Raw genomic sequence first — 14732 nt, forward strand, 5'->3', positions numbered from 1 at the left:
CACTGCAAAAAAAAAAAATCCCCATGGGGACAATAAAGTCAGTAAAGTCTGTAGAGCTAAATCAATAAGAAATATAGCTGAAATGTTCAGGCTTTGTCATTCTGTGATCAAAATTTGACCAGATTATTATGGATAAGAGAGAATATTTTGACTTGTCAAATGGAAATCAAGCATCGATCATCATGTCACCAGAGTAAGACCCTCAATATTTATTGGAAAGCAGCATGAAACTCATCACCGTACACTTTCACCACCCTGTGAAGTTCATCATACATGATTTAATCTGTAGCCTAATAAACTGCATGCTTTACCGAGTCGTAGTGGGAGGACCACACACCATATCATCGTGTGCCTCAAAATGTCCTTCGATATGATGGTTATTATATCAATATTTGCTCATGAAGGCGTTCCCACATAATACACAAAACGATCCCACAAATGATCTTCCAGCATTTATAAAATTACAACCAAACTTCCTGTTTCCATCACAGCCTTCGTGATATGTTTTATATGATATGACTTTACTCTCATAAAAACTGTGGCTGGAAAGGAGTCTAACATGTCTCTCTTTCAACAGTTTGTGTTTGGTAAGGTTGGTCTCTTAGCAGTCGTTGCTATGGTTATTAACTGTCCTGTACAGATGGAATGTAAATCACAGAATATTCATTTGGTAGTGGCAGCAGCAGAGAAGTTTTCGGGAGAGACAGATTTACTGCAGAAGAGCTACAGGATGTTGAATAATTTTTTTGTGGGTCACAAATGTGTAATTCACACTTATTTATTTATTTGCACCAAAGATAAATAGTGATAGACAACAACACAGATAAAAAAAACATATTTAAAAAAACGGTGTGCTGGTGTGGTTGGAAGCCCAAGGGCTTGTATGAAAACCACACCAAAAAAAACCAAAACAATATACAATACAAAAATAAAAAAGATAACAAAACCTACTAATTATAAATGTATAAATGAATTTATCAGTAATCACGAGAAAAAAATATATATATTTGTTTTGTTTAAATGTGTGTCTGCATGTGAGTGTGTGTGAGAGTTAGGTTATATGGAGGAGATTACTGAGTAGTTTGGTTCATCAGGCTGACCCGCAGTCTTCGCTTGAAGTTATTGAGGAATGATGAGAATGAGAAGGCCGATTGTGGATGAGGTGGCATCGATGATAATAACGAGAAATTGTTTTTTGGTGTTTCTATGAAACAGAAGGAGCGTGCTTTGCGCATCAAAATGTTGGATTGGAATGGGTCGTGTGTGGATCTTCAAAGCAGGGTGTTATCTCTGGGGTGGCGCTAGAAGTAAATTCAAAGGATATACGTGAAGAATTGGATCAAGTGGTTGGTGCACGATGACTAACTCACATAGTGGATGGAGTGTGGAAGCCCAGTCCATCCATTCTATTGTTTTTTAAATGAAGAGTCTCTCACTTCTTACGTGTATTTGGGTTGGATGCCCAAACCCATGCAGTGTGATAAATGTAAATTATTTGGTCATGTGTCAAGTGTATGTAGACGGGAGGAGTATTACATGCCAGCTGAGCCTAAATGCTGCAATTGTGGTGGTGAACATGGATCTGAATTTCTGTAGTGTCCTGTTAGGGTGAAGGAGATGGAGGTGGCAAGAATAAGAGCTGTTCAGAATGTCTCCTAACTGGAGGCGAGAAGAGCGGAAGAAAGGAGTGAAGTTGAATAAGTAATGGTAGTTCCTTGTCAAAAAGGTAGACTTTTGTATTATCTCTGGTCCACCCCCCCCCCCAATGGAATATATATATACAGTGCCTTGCGAAAGTATTCGGCCCCCTTGAACTTTGCGACCTTTTGCCACATTTCAGGCTTCAAACATAAAGATATAAAACTGTATTTTTTTGTGAAGAATCAACAACAAGTGGGACACAATCATGAAGTGGAACGACATTTATTGGATATTTCAAACTTTTTTAACAAATCAAAAACTGAAATTGGGCGTGCAAAATTATTCAGCCCCCTTAAGTTAATACTTTGTAGCGCCACCTTTTGCTGCGATTACAGCTGTAAGTCGCTTGTGGTATGTCTCTATCAGTTTTGCACATCGAGAGACTGAAATGTTTTCCCATTCCTCCTTGCAAAACAGCTCGAGCTCAGTGAGGTTGGATGGAGAGCATTTGTGAACAGCAGTTTTCAGTTCTTTCCACAGATTCTCGATTGGATTCAGGTCTGGACTTTGACTTGGCCATTCTAACACCTGGATATGTTTATTTTTGAACCATTCCATTGTAGATTTTGCTTTATGTTTTGGATCATTGTCTTGTTGGAAGACAAATCTCCGTCCCAGTCTCAGGTCTTTTGCAGACTCCATCAGGTTTTCTTCCAGAATGGTCCTGTATTTGGCTCCATCCATCTTCCCATCAATTTTAACCATCTTCCCTGTCCCTGCTGAAGAAAAGCAGGCCCAAACCATGATGCTGCCACCACCATGTTTGACAGTGGGGATGGTGTGTTCAGCTGTGTTGCTTTTACGCCAAACATAACGTTTTGCATTGTTGCCAAAAAGTTCAATTTTGGTTTCATCTGACCAGAGCACCTTCTTCCACATGTTTGGTGTGTCTCCCAGGTGGCTTGTGGCAAACTTTAAACAACACTTTTTATGGATATCTTTAAGAAATGGCTTTCTTCTTGCCACTCATCCATAAAGGCCAGATTTGTGCAATATACGACTGATTGTTGTCCTATGGACAGAGTCTCCCACCTCAGCTGTAGATCTCTGCTGTTCATCCAGAGTGATCATGGGCCTCTTGGCTGCATCTCTGATCAGTCTTCTCCTTGTATGAGCTGAAAGTTTAGAGGGACGGCCAGGTCTTGGTAGATTTGCAGTGGTCTGATACTCCTTCCATTTCAATATTATCGCTTGCACAGTGCTCCTTGGGATGTTTAAAGCTTGGGAAATCTTTTGTATCCAAATCCGGCTTTAAACTTCTTCACAACAGTATCTCGGACCTGCCTGGTGTGTTCCTTGTTCTTCATGATGCTCTCTGCGCTTTTAACGGACCTCTGAGACTATCACAGTGCAGGTGCATTTATACGGAGACTTGATTACACACAGGTGGATTGTATTTATCATCATTAGTCATTTAGGTCAACATTGGATCATTCAGAGATCCTCACTGAACTTCTGGAGAGAGTTTGCTGCACTGAAAGTAAAGGGGCTGAATAATTTTGCACGCCCAATTTTTCAGTTTTTGATTTGTTAAAAAAGTTTGAAATATCCAATAAATGTCGTTCCACTTCATGATTGTGTCCCACTTGTTGTTGATTCTTCACAAAAAAATACAGTTTTATATCTTTATGTTTGAAGCCTGAAATGTGGCAAAAGGTCGCAAAGTTCAAGGGGGCCGAATACTTTCGCAAGGCACTGTATATATATATATTTGCTTTTGTTTCAATACCCTGTACAGTAGGTGGCAGCAATACAACAATAGGTTTAGTCTGCCATAAAACTTTAAAGAAGAAGAAGAACTCTGTTTTCCAGAGGATCACAGGCGCCCATTCTCCAAATGCCCTAATGGGTTGTTGATGTGTGTAGCAGAGGTGGGACAACGAGAAAGGATTTTCTGGAAAGCTGGCTGAAGCAGATGATGAAGTAGATTCTGAATATAATGGTGGTAGAATCAAGAAGAATTGGAACATTGTCCAAAATAAAGGAAAACTGCGAAGTAGATAACAGTGATGAGAATGTCACTTCGTATCTTGTAGGAGTATAGTTTGTAAATCAGGAGCAGCTGATCGAATTACCAATCTTGAGGAATCCATTTGAGATATCCAAATTGGTGGCGAGAGTGCTGGGTAGAGTGAAGATTGTGAGGATCACAATTTTTTTGTGTCTCTGAGGATCAGAATAAACGTGTGTTGCGTCTCACCCGATTTTACAAGTTTTAAGTGTCGTGTGTGTCTCTTAGGAACAGGGCACCCCTCAAGGGGGTTATATCTGGAGTCTCGTAGGAAGTAGATGTTTAAGAGATGAAAAATATTCCTGGAGTGATTGATGCACTTTGGATGAATCATGTGGTGAATGAAGAAAAATTAAGAGTTAATATGTTCTTTTGTTTTTTGATAGGGAGTCTCTCCCTACTCAAGTGCAGTTAGGGTATATTAACTACAGAGTCTGAGCATTTATCCCAAGTGGCGCAGCGGTCCAAGGCACTGCATCTCAGTGTCACTACAGACCCTGGTTCGACTCCATGCATTATCACAACAGCCTGATTCGATCTAGCGTCGTCGTGGTGAAGGGTTTGGGCGGGTTAGGCCGTCATTTAATAAGAATTAGTTCTTAATTGACTTGCCAGGTTAAATAAAATGTATGGATTTTCTTTTTACCTTATTTTGGTTTCAATCCGTCCAGTTGGTGGCGGCAATACACCTTGTTGGGTTGTAGTCCGCCATAAAACCCACAGAAGAACTCTGTGCGTCTCTGCTAGGAGTTCCACTGTTTGTGACCTATAAAGGTAGAACCACTTGACAAAATGTTTAGAAGAAAACTGACAGCGTTGGATTACCATAACCCCTCTGGATTTGACTGCAACGGTAGCTATAACAAAACCACGATAAACAAGCTATCTGCAAGTGAATGACGTGCACTTTCAGAGCCACCCATGGCCATGCTCAGAATATGTAGCATCTAGCTAGCTAACGTTAGTTGTTACCGTACCGTCTTTTGATGTTACTCTAGTCTAAAACATTTCGATACAGCCATGTCTGTAATATGTATGCATGTTTTGTTTATCTTAGCTGTGTTTAATAATACAACATTATTAACCTGTGAGTCTTGTTAGGTGGTCCAGGTTTTGTGCATTTGCAAAGCTAACTAGCTTTTGGGGAGCTAGCTAAACCAGATAGTTGGCTAACTAGCATAGCTAGTTTACTAACAGCAGTGCCATCGAGGCAGTGGAGACGGAGAACGCAACTAGGTAATGTTAGATAATTAGCTAACTTTAGCTAGGCTATGGGTGGCATCTGAAAGTGATACTCTCTCTCTTCCGTGTTGGTATATTACAAGTGAATTGTCTTAGGAATTTTACAGAATTTTCTTATGCGAATTTCTGCCGGGTCAAAATAAATACGAGTGCTTTATCTTTGTCCTATTACATAACACATATTATTCCCACTGGCTCCCCAGTTATAACACAGCCTATAATTTAACACAGGAAATCTATTATTACCACTATTTGTGCATCTAGTTATTGTGTCACTGTCTTCATGTTCTGCTTTGCACAGATGAGACAGAGTTCAGGAATTTCATTGTGTGGCTGGAAGACCAGAAAATCAGACACTACAAAATTGAAGACAGGGGCAACCTGAGAAATATCCCCAGCTCGGAATGGCCCAAGTCCTTTGAGCAGGTGAGCAGCAAGACTTGCTGCAGGGTCAGTCAAAGGTCTGTTCATATTACATCTGAGAAATTACAACCTGGATTATGTTCAGTAGGGCGCACTGTAACACAGTTGCGATGGAAAACGAAAATCTGTGTTTTTTTATTATTGTGCAAGTTCACGTAGTATCTCCATGTTTCATAATGGTCTCCTTTACTGAACTGGGTTCTTTTTCCACTTTATCAGCGTATCTAGGAGGATCTGTTCTCAACCCCTTCCCTAACCGTTTACATCACAGGCAAAACAATAGAGCCAGTCCAAGGCCAAATGGTGTCAAGTGTTGCAGATGGAAATCCCATGAATAGAGCAGACATGGATGTTTGTTCTACATGACATATTTCTATCTGAACATTCCAAAACGTCCTGCTGAACACGCCCCAGGATTAGTCTGTAGATCTAATCATCCTAGAATGCTGAAAGCAATCCGATTTACCGGCCTAATCACTGGTCTCCATAGCTGTGACGCTCTCTTTTTCATTGGAGAACCTCCATTGGGGTTGTGAAGTTACCATCCCGTTTTCTGTCCAGGAAGCACCCTCTCCACGAATCCTCTCGCTACCAACTGCCATTTTTAAGAAAGTGGCGAGGGGAGAACGGGATGAGGAAAGACTCTTGAGACATAGCACACGTCAGCGCTTGCATCAGAAACCTTTGTCTCCAGGCTTGAATAGTTCCCCAGTGTGATGAGTCTGGACAGTAAGGTTCCTCTGGGTAAGGCATGCTGCTCAAGGAGAAACTACAATTTTTTTTTCATGAAATGTGAATGGCGGCATTTGAAAACAATTGGTCAGCCATGTCTCACCTGAGGTGTATTCAATAGGAACCAAACGGAAGCAAACAGGGAGGGACCTACGTTCATTTGTCCAATAAATGCTTTTTTTAGTTTTACGGTGAGCGCTGATGAATACACAAGCTCTGAATTAAAGAGCTACATGGTGAGAGCTAGTAACGACACCACTCCGATGGAGTAAACCATTTTGAAGAAGATTGTATCACGGTTAAGGTCTCAGGAATCTTGTATTCAAAGTACCCTGGGTCATATTCTGTAAGGCACACTGTGACAAGTTTTCTCCCTTCTGAACATGAGCTTGATTTTCTGTTTTCTACGTAGTATCTTCAAGATGTAAACTGCCCATTCAGTGTCCAAGAGAGACAGGAGTCGGTGGACTGGTTGCTGGGTCTAGCAGTTCGGTTCGAGTATGGAGACAATGGTACTGTACCATCCATTTACTCCTTATATCTCTTGATTTATTGAAGGGACTAGCGTTATTTTCCTAGGTGTGATTCGGTATTTTGAATGTCAGCCACTAGATGGTAGCATTGTATTAAGTGGCAACTTTAACTTTGACTGCTCCACCATAAGGGTCATTTATTTGTACCTTTATTTAACTAGGCAAGTCAGTTAAGAACAAATTCTTATTTACAATGAAGGCCTAGGAACAGTGGGTTAACAGACTTGTACCTTGTCAGCTCGGGGATTCGATCTTGCAACCTTTAAGTTACTAGTCCAACGCTCTAACCACTAGGCTGCCTGCCTAGTGGTTAGAGGGATAATCTAATTGTGGTTCCACCCTCTGTTGCCATACACTGTTAGTGTCCAGGATTGTTAAATGACTGAGTTTACACACTATTAAAGCAAGTATTTTGTAATAAGTGGGGGGCATGGACTAAGTGGTCACTTTCTGGATGTTGTGTGTCCCACTGGCTCCCCAGTTGAGAAGTACAAGAACTGTCCGCCAGCCACGGCCACCAAGGCGGAGAAACCCTCGGATCCACTCATCCATCTGGACAGTGAGCTTAACCACTCTTTCATCTATTCCTCTCTCCCCTTACCCCTCTACTCATCTCTCTCATCCTCTCTTCACTCCTCCTCTGTCCCTTGTGTTTTGTGATAAAATCATCATTGCACACAGCAACCTCTCACTGCTATGGGAATGTAGAGGCTGACAGTGGTGACTATAAACATTGGATACCTCAGGCTCATGTGGTGCCTTTCACTAGCTACTCTTCTAGCATAGGCACCATTCCTTTGCTGTATGCTCATTACCTACCTGGCCTGCTTAGGCTCGACTTCCCTTGAAGATGGTTTATTCCCAGTGATTACATATGGTTATCTTTTGTTTGATTACCATGCAAAACAAGATGAGAATCAAACCAACAGGGACAGTTGTGACTCCAGCTGACATTATGAATGTCAGCAGGCCCATGCTGTATTGAAAATAAGTGTTTCAAGTTTTATTGTCACTTGCACAAATACAGTGAAATGACTAACTCTTTCACAACAATGCAGTAATCAATATCTGTAGTACTATAAAGTAAAGTAGACCACAAACGCACAAGGAATAGAAATGAGAAGAACACAAAGTAAGCTACTGAATGTACAGGGTCAGTGCGAATACCATATTCACAATGTGCAGGGATACTGGAGTGGTAGGGGTAGATATGTATAGTGTTAAGGTGACTGGGTGGGTTCCCTTCTTGCTCCGCAAGGCAACAACCCAGATTTTAAGGCTGGCGTGATGGGCCTGGCTAACATGCTGAAGATCCAGCGTCACGACGACTACCTGGTCATGCTGAAGGTGAGAACCAGCAGTCATCAAGCGGGACAAATGTACTAAGGCCCTTTTCACACTACTGAGCCAAGCTGTGCCTAGCGGTAGTGCGATGGCCTAGTTACGCACCCACCATAGTTACTGGAACCTTGCTGGAAAGGACAATGTAAAATGAAAATATCAGAGCCAGTTCGGATTGGCGCTATACTGTGAAAAGGGTGTTACTCAGTTCTTATGACCATGTTGTAAATGATGACCCTGTGCAGATTTGGTAGCAATGGTGTGGTTATTCTACTTGTCCAACAGGCTATAAGGATCCTCATCCAAGAGAGGCTGACCCCAGAAGCTATAGCCAAGGCCAGGCAGTCTAAAGAGGTGAGATACTGAGGCAGATCCACCCTCCCGCCTACACATTTAGGCCTCATCAAAATGGCAAAGGTTTTAAAACATGATCTGAAAGAATGCCCACAATATTTCAGAACTGGGTCCAAACAGGACAGGTTTTGTATTTTTTGGACCATTTGCACAAGGCAAGCACACGCAAGTGTACAAAACATCTGAGTACTGGTTTAGGATCAGTTTAGCCTTTTTTAAATCACAATGAATAAAATTATATGGACAGGGGTGGGGGCACTCCTACTCTGAGACACTTGACACAGTGGCTTGCGAAAGTATTCACACCCCTTGGCATTTTTCCAATTTTGTTGCCTTACAACCTGAAATTGATTTTTTTTGTGTGTGTATCATTTGATTTACATAACATGCCTACCACTGAAGATGCAAAATAAAACATTGTGAAACAAACAAAAAAGACAAACTGAAATTGAGCATGCAAAAATATTCACCCCCCCAAAGTCAATACTTTGTAGAGCCATCTTTTGCAGCAATTAAAGCTGCCAGTCTCTTGGGGTATGTCTCTATAATCTTGTCACTTCTAGCCACTGGGATTCTTTGCCCATTCTTCAAGGCAAAACTGCTCCAGCTCCTTCAAGTTGGATGGGTTCCGCTGGTGTACAGCAATCTTTAAGTCGTACCACAGATTCTCAATTGGATTGAGGTCTGGGCTTTGACGAGGCCATTCGAAGACATTTAAATGTTTCCCCTTAAACCACTCGAGTGTTGCTTTAGCAGTATGCTTAGGATCATTGTCCTGCTGGAAGGTGAACCTCCATCCCAGTCTCAAATCTGGAAGACTGTAACAGGTTTCTTCCAAGAATTTCCCTGTATTTAGCGCCATCCATCATTCCTTCAATTCTGACAATTTTTCCAGTCCCTGCCGATGGGGGGAAAAACATTGAACATGAAGTTCTCGGGGTGATGAGGTGTTGGGTTTCCTTGATGGCCAAAAAGAGTACCTTCCATATGTTTGGGGAGTCTCCCACCTGCCTTTTGGTGAACACCAAATGTGTTTGCTTGTTTTTTTTCTTTAAGCAATGGCTTTTTTCTGGCCACTCTGTGGCCCAGCACTGTGGAGTGTACAGTTTAATGTGTACAGTTTAATGACAGATACTCCAATCTCCGCTGTGGAGCTTTGTAGCTCCTTTAGGGTTATCTTTGGTCTCTTTGTTGCCTCTGATTTAATGCCCTCCTTGCCCGGTCTGTGAGTTTTGGTGGGTGGCCCTCTCTTGTTAGGTTTGTGGTGCCATATTCTTTCCATTTATTTTTTAAAATAATGGATTTAATGGTGCTCTGTGGAATGTTCAAAGTTTCTGATTTTTTTGTATAACCCAACCCTGATCCGTACTTCTCCACAACTTTGTCCCTGATCTGTTTGGAGAGCTCCTTGGTCTTCATGGTGCTGCTTGCTTGGTGGTGCCCCTTGCTTAGTGGCGTTGCAGACTCTGGGGCCTTTCAGAACAGGTGTGTGTATGTAATGAGATTGTGATAGGTCATGTGATATTTAGATTACACACAGGTGGACTTTATTTAACTATGTGACTTCTGAAGGTATTTGGTTGCACCATATCTTATTTAGGTGCTTCATAGCAAAGGGGGTGAAAACATATGCACCCACCACTTTTCAGTTTTATTTTATTTTTTAGATTTTTTTTTAAACAAGTTTTTTCATTTCACTTCACCAATTTGACTTTTTTGTGTATGTCCATTATATGAAATCCAAATAAAAATCAATTTAAATTGCAGGTTGTAATGCAACAAAATAGGAATAACGCCAAGGGGGATGAATACTTTTGCAAGGCACTGTACATAGATCCTCAGTGTGATGGGTAAGGCCTGTGTGCAGTGGTCTGGAAGTCATCTCCGTGGCTATGCTATTTTAAGAGGACGGCTGTATATTGGCACTTCCTGTGTCCCCTAATTGCTGTGATGTCTCTTCCTGTTTTTGCCTCAAGGGTCTCCCCGTGGCCTTGGACAAACACATCCTCGGCTTTGATACTGGAGGTGAGTGCTCGCAGTCGAGTATTTTAAGTAATGCACACGGACACATTTCAAACTGCAGTGTATTATCCTCAAAGGGACTAGTCCCTAAATGACATTTTGAAGTGCTTCTGTAACTGCAAATGCTTACGATGTCAATTCCATGTTGTGCCCAAGACGATTATTATAATAAGTCTCTACACATTTTTATTTGACAATTATAAAACGCAATACAAACATGAGGATACAATGCATTTAAGTAAAAAACGTATTTCCATTGTGGTCCTCTTCAAACATGTTACACAATCACAGCCAAAAGCTGAATTGCAGTAAATATCACATGGCCCAAATAATTAAATACTGCAAAGAACAAAACATAACACATTTGAATAGTCCTCCAGATAAGTGGTTGCTCTCCTTGGGAATAGCTTGCAGAACTAGCCAGCCAGCTTTCTTCATTGTCCAAACCACGTTGGTTGCGACCACTTGGGAGTAGCCTGGCTCCGCCTTGCAAATCTTTCCACTGCTTAGCCACCCTCGCTGAGTTGAATCGCATCCCGTACCTCCTCAGTCCGAGTAATCTCCAGTGGTGTTCTCCAGGCTGAATTGTCTCCCAGTCCCAATGTAGCAGGCTTCCATTACAGCGACACGATTCAACAGTCTGTCCAAGCTGTCCGACACCTCGAGGACATCCCCGGCATGAGCTCCCCAAATCAAAACTGCATTGACAAAGCTAGCTGTAAAGCAAGCTAGCAGTGCAATCAATCTAATAATCGATTTATTATTGAAAATAGGATTTCAGATCACGAGATGTGTGATCGCTATCTTCCTAAAACAACATAATAAAATTAACAATACATTTGCAGGAGCTAACAGCCCAGCTAGGCTGTCCCCTAGGGCACCATGGCAAACCCGTTCTGTCCTATTGATATGATTGACAGAATAGTAATGGAATTTATCTTGACTACTGTTGATGTAGGATTGCTAGGGCCATCACATAGTCGAGATCTGATCCAGATCTGTTGGAGATGCATCCGGGCAAAGAAAACGACATGGAATGTGTCAGTGGAGACGAGTGACATTTTCCTGTGAACCACTGTTTGAAGTGGCCTGTCGTGTCAACATAAGCAAGCTGTGTCAGTGCAGGAGTTGTACGTACTTGCCGAGAGGTGTGTACAATACCGTTCAAAAGGTCTGGATCACTTAGAAATGTCCTTGTTTTTGAAAGTAATGCTCTTTTATTTTTTGGGGGTTCCATTAAAAGATCAAATTGATCAGAAATAAAGTATAGACATTCTTTCAAAGATAATTTGTAAAAATCAAAATATCGTCATTGTAAAGGCTTTAAACACTGTTTCCTATGCTTGTTCAATGAACCATAAACAATTAATGAACATGCACCTGTGGAACGGTCGTTCAGACACTAACAGTTTACAGATGGTGGTCATTTATGAAAACTTAGGACACTAAAGAGGCCTTTCTACTGACTCTGAAAAACACCAAAAGAAAGATACCCAGGGTCCCTGCTCATCTGTGTGAATGTGCCATTCGTCATGCTGCAAGGAGGCACGAGGACAGCAGATGTGGCCAGGGCAATAAATGAATTGCAATGTCCGTACTGTGAGACGCCTAAGACAGAGCTACAGGGAGACAGGGTGGACAGCTGATCGTCCTCGCATAACACCTGCACAGGATCGGTACATCGAACATCACACCTGCGGGACAGGTACAGGATGGCAACAACTGCCCGAGTTACACCAGGAATGCACAATCCCTCCATCAGTGCTGAGAGAGGCTGGACTAAGGGCTTGTAGGCCTGTTGTAAGGCAGGCCCTAACCAGACATCACCGGCAACAACGTCATCTACAGGCACAAACCCACCGTTGCTGGACCAAACAGGACTGGCAAAAAGTGCTCTTCACTGACGAGTCGCGGTTTTCTCACCAGGGGTGATGGTCAGATTTGCGTTTATTGTCGAAGGAATGAGCGCTACACCGAGGCCTGTACTCTGGAGCGGGTTCGATTTTTGGAGGTGGAGGTTCTGTCATGGTCTGGGGCAGTGTGTCACTGCATCATTGGACTGTGCCTGCAATGACGACAAGCTATCTCAACGCTGTGCGTTACAGGGAAGACATCCTCCTCCCTCGTGGTACCCTTCCTGTAGGCTCATCCTGACATGACCCTCCAGCATGACAATGCCACCAGCTATACTGCTCGTTCTGTGTGTGATTTCATGCAAGACCGGAATGTCAGTGTTCTGCCATGGCCAGGGAAGAGCCCAGATCTCAATCCCATTGGGCACGTCTGGGACCTGTTGGGTTGGAGGGTGAGGGCTAGGGCCATTCCCCCCCAGAAATGTATGAACTTGCAGGTGCCTTGGTGGAAGAGTGGGGTAACATGAGGAGGAGATGCACTGCAGTACTTAATGCAGCTGATGGCCACATCAGATACTGACTTACTTTTGACCCCCCCCCCCTTTGTTCAGGGACACATTCCATTTCTGTTAGTCACATCTCTGTGGAACTTGCTCAGTTTGTCTGTTGTTGAATTTTATGTTCATACAAATATTGACACACAAATGCAGTTGACAGTGAGGATGTTTCTTGTTTTTGCTGAGTTTATATTTCCTGAATGGATTATCTACACATCAGTCCGGTGTTTCAATGGCACGTTGTGTTAGCTAATCCAAGTTTATCATTTTAAAAAGACTAATTGATCATGACAGAACCCTTTTCCAATTACGTTAGCACCGCTGAAAACTGGTGACTAAAGAAATAAAACTGTCTTTCTTTAGACTAGTTGAGTATCTGGAGCATCAGCATTTGTGGGTTTGATTACAGGCTCAAAATGGCCAGAAACAACTTTTTAACTAACACAACCTGCCATTGGGAAACAGGAGTGATGGTTGCTGATAAATGTAGATATTCCATTAAAAAAAAATCTGCTTTTTCCAGCTACAATAGTAATTCACAACATGAACCTACACTGTATTTCTGATCAATTTGATGGACTAAAAATATGCTTTTCTTTCAAAAACAAGGACATTTCTAAGTGACCCCAAGCTTTTGAATGGTAGTGTATGTATGGAAGTTTAATTTTTTTCGGGTCACTACAAATGGCTTCTTTTTTTTTTTACACAGCATTTAGAACCTAGGGAAAACAAAAGCATGATTGCATGCATCCTTAATCCTGTCAACGTGTTCCTACAGTCATACAAGAATTCAACTGTGACCTTGATCATTGACTGAGCATAATCTCATGTCCTGGAACACGGCCTCCAAACGGTGTGCTGCTCCTTTCTCTGCAGACGCTACCCTGAACGAGGCGGCTCAGATCCTGCGCCTGCTCCACATTGAGGAGCTGCGAGACCTGCAGACCCGGATCAACGAGGCTATCGTAGCTGTCCAGGCCATCATCGCAGACCCCAAGACAGACCACCGCCTGGGCAAGGTCGGCAGATGACCTGGCCTGCCTGAACCCTTGACCTCTGCCCTATAACTCCCAACACACGCAGTCTGTGGAAAAGCAGTACCAGTCACACAAACTATACATGGTCCCAGGACCCTGTTCTTATTCTATTTTCGCCTCCCCCTTTTTGATAAGGAGCCGGGAGGACTGGAATTAAATTGTCTTGTTTTGGAGGGGGGAGCCTTTTTTTTTAAATATGAAAATTAATGATTTTTAGATTTTTTTTTAATAAGAAATGGTAAGTTCTCAGATTCTTTGCTGAAATGACCCATTTCTGTTTAAGTCCTGAATCACATTTTATTGTTATAAATATCACATCTTATAAAAAAGGATTTTAAAAAAAAATATGGTAAAACATATGTGAGAAGACAATTCTTATTAGTTCACAGAATACTCATACTGCATTGCTGTGTGTTCATTCAATACACATTGACAGTTATAACAGGACTTGTGGCTCAAAGATCTTATTTTAAAGCTATTTTCTTTGGCGTTCTTTAAAAAGTCACATACAAAAATACAGTAGAAAGTAAGAAATGAGGTATAAAACAAATGTACAAAACTTTTTTTGCGGGGAGGGGGGGGTTGTCGCAGTTGGTGTTTTGTAAATTTGCTGTGGTTGGTGGAATACTTGCTCCATCGCGAGTCTTCTTTCGCCGCCTCTGTAGCAGTGTATGACGAAAGGGTTCTCACGGGCAAGCCTGCCAAAATAGCACCATAAACACGATTGTCTCTATCATTGTCTCCCTGCAACAGATGACAACCACATTAGGGCCACAGGAAGGATAGCAGACATCTTTGATGGCTACCCCACACTCAGCTAAAAAAAAAAAAACTAACGTCAGTCACAGAACAAACATTACTTTCCAAACTTGTCATTTAAAAAAAAAATCTCCATAAATACCCCTCTTTGTACATTTCAAGAGTGC

General features: G+C 42.0%; 2 protein-coding genes across 8 annotated transcripts in view; one reads left to right on the top strand and one right to left on the bottom strand.

The window, feature by feature from the left end:
* The first annotated feature begins 3529 nt into the window (after positions 1–3529).
* rtraf (RNA transcription, translation and transport factor) lies at positions 3530–14253 on the top strand. 3 transcript variants are annotated; one of them, XM_021584310.3, is made up of 8 exons: positions 3530–4565; positions 5256–5380; positions 6522–6621; positions 7124–7201; positions 7901–7989; positions 8269–8337; positions 10314–10362; positions 13646–14253. In XM_021584310.3, exons 1-8 carry the CDS (start codon positions 4505–4507, stop codon positions 13798–13800), a joined length of 726 nt encoding a protein of 241 aa, XP_021439985.1. In that variant the 5' UTR covers positions 3530–4504; the 3' UTR covers positions 13801–14253. The 3 variants fall into 3 exon arrangements, with proteins under 3 accessions (XP_021439985.1, XP_090076547.1, XP_090076549.1); XM_090220421.1 differs by having other exon boundaries at positions 4390–4565; positions 6522–6619; positions 7113–7201; XM_090220423.1 differs by lacking the exon at positions 7901–7989 and having other exon boundaries at positions 4398–4565; positions 6522–6619; positions 7113–7201.
* nid2a (nidogen 2a (osteonidogen)) overlaps positions 14084–14732 on the bottom strand; it is a 108777-nt gene continuing 108128 nt past the window's right edge. For 2 of the 5 annotated variants that reach the window (XM_090220420.1, XM_021584306.3), the window contains one exon: positions 14084–14504. The gene's annotated coding sequence lies outside the window, so the exon portion shown is untranslated. Of the gene's footprint in view, positions 14624–14732 lie in introns of all 5 variants that reach the window. The other 3 variants (XM_090220419.1, XM_021584305.3, XM_021584307.3) reach the window with 2 other exon arrangements.

Source organism: Oncorhynchus mykiss, chromosome 25 (genome assembly GCF_057628025.1).
Source record: "Oncorhynchus mykiss isolate SJ-2025 chromosome 25, ASM5762802v1, whole genome shotgun sequence".
Lineage (NCBI taxonomy): Eukaryota > Metazoa > Chordata > Actinopteri > Salmoniformes > Salmonidae > Oncorhynchus > Oncorhynchus mykiss.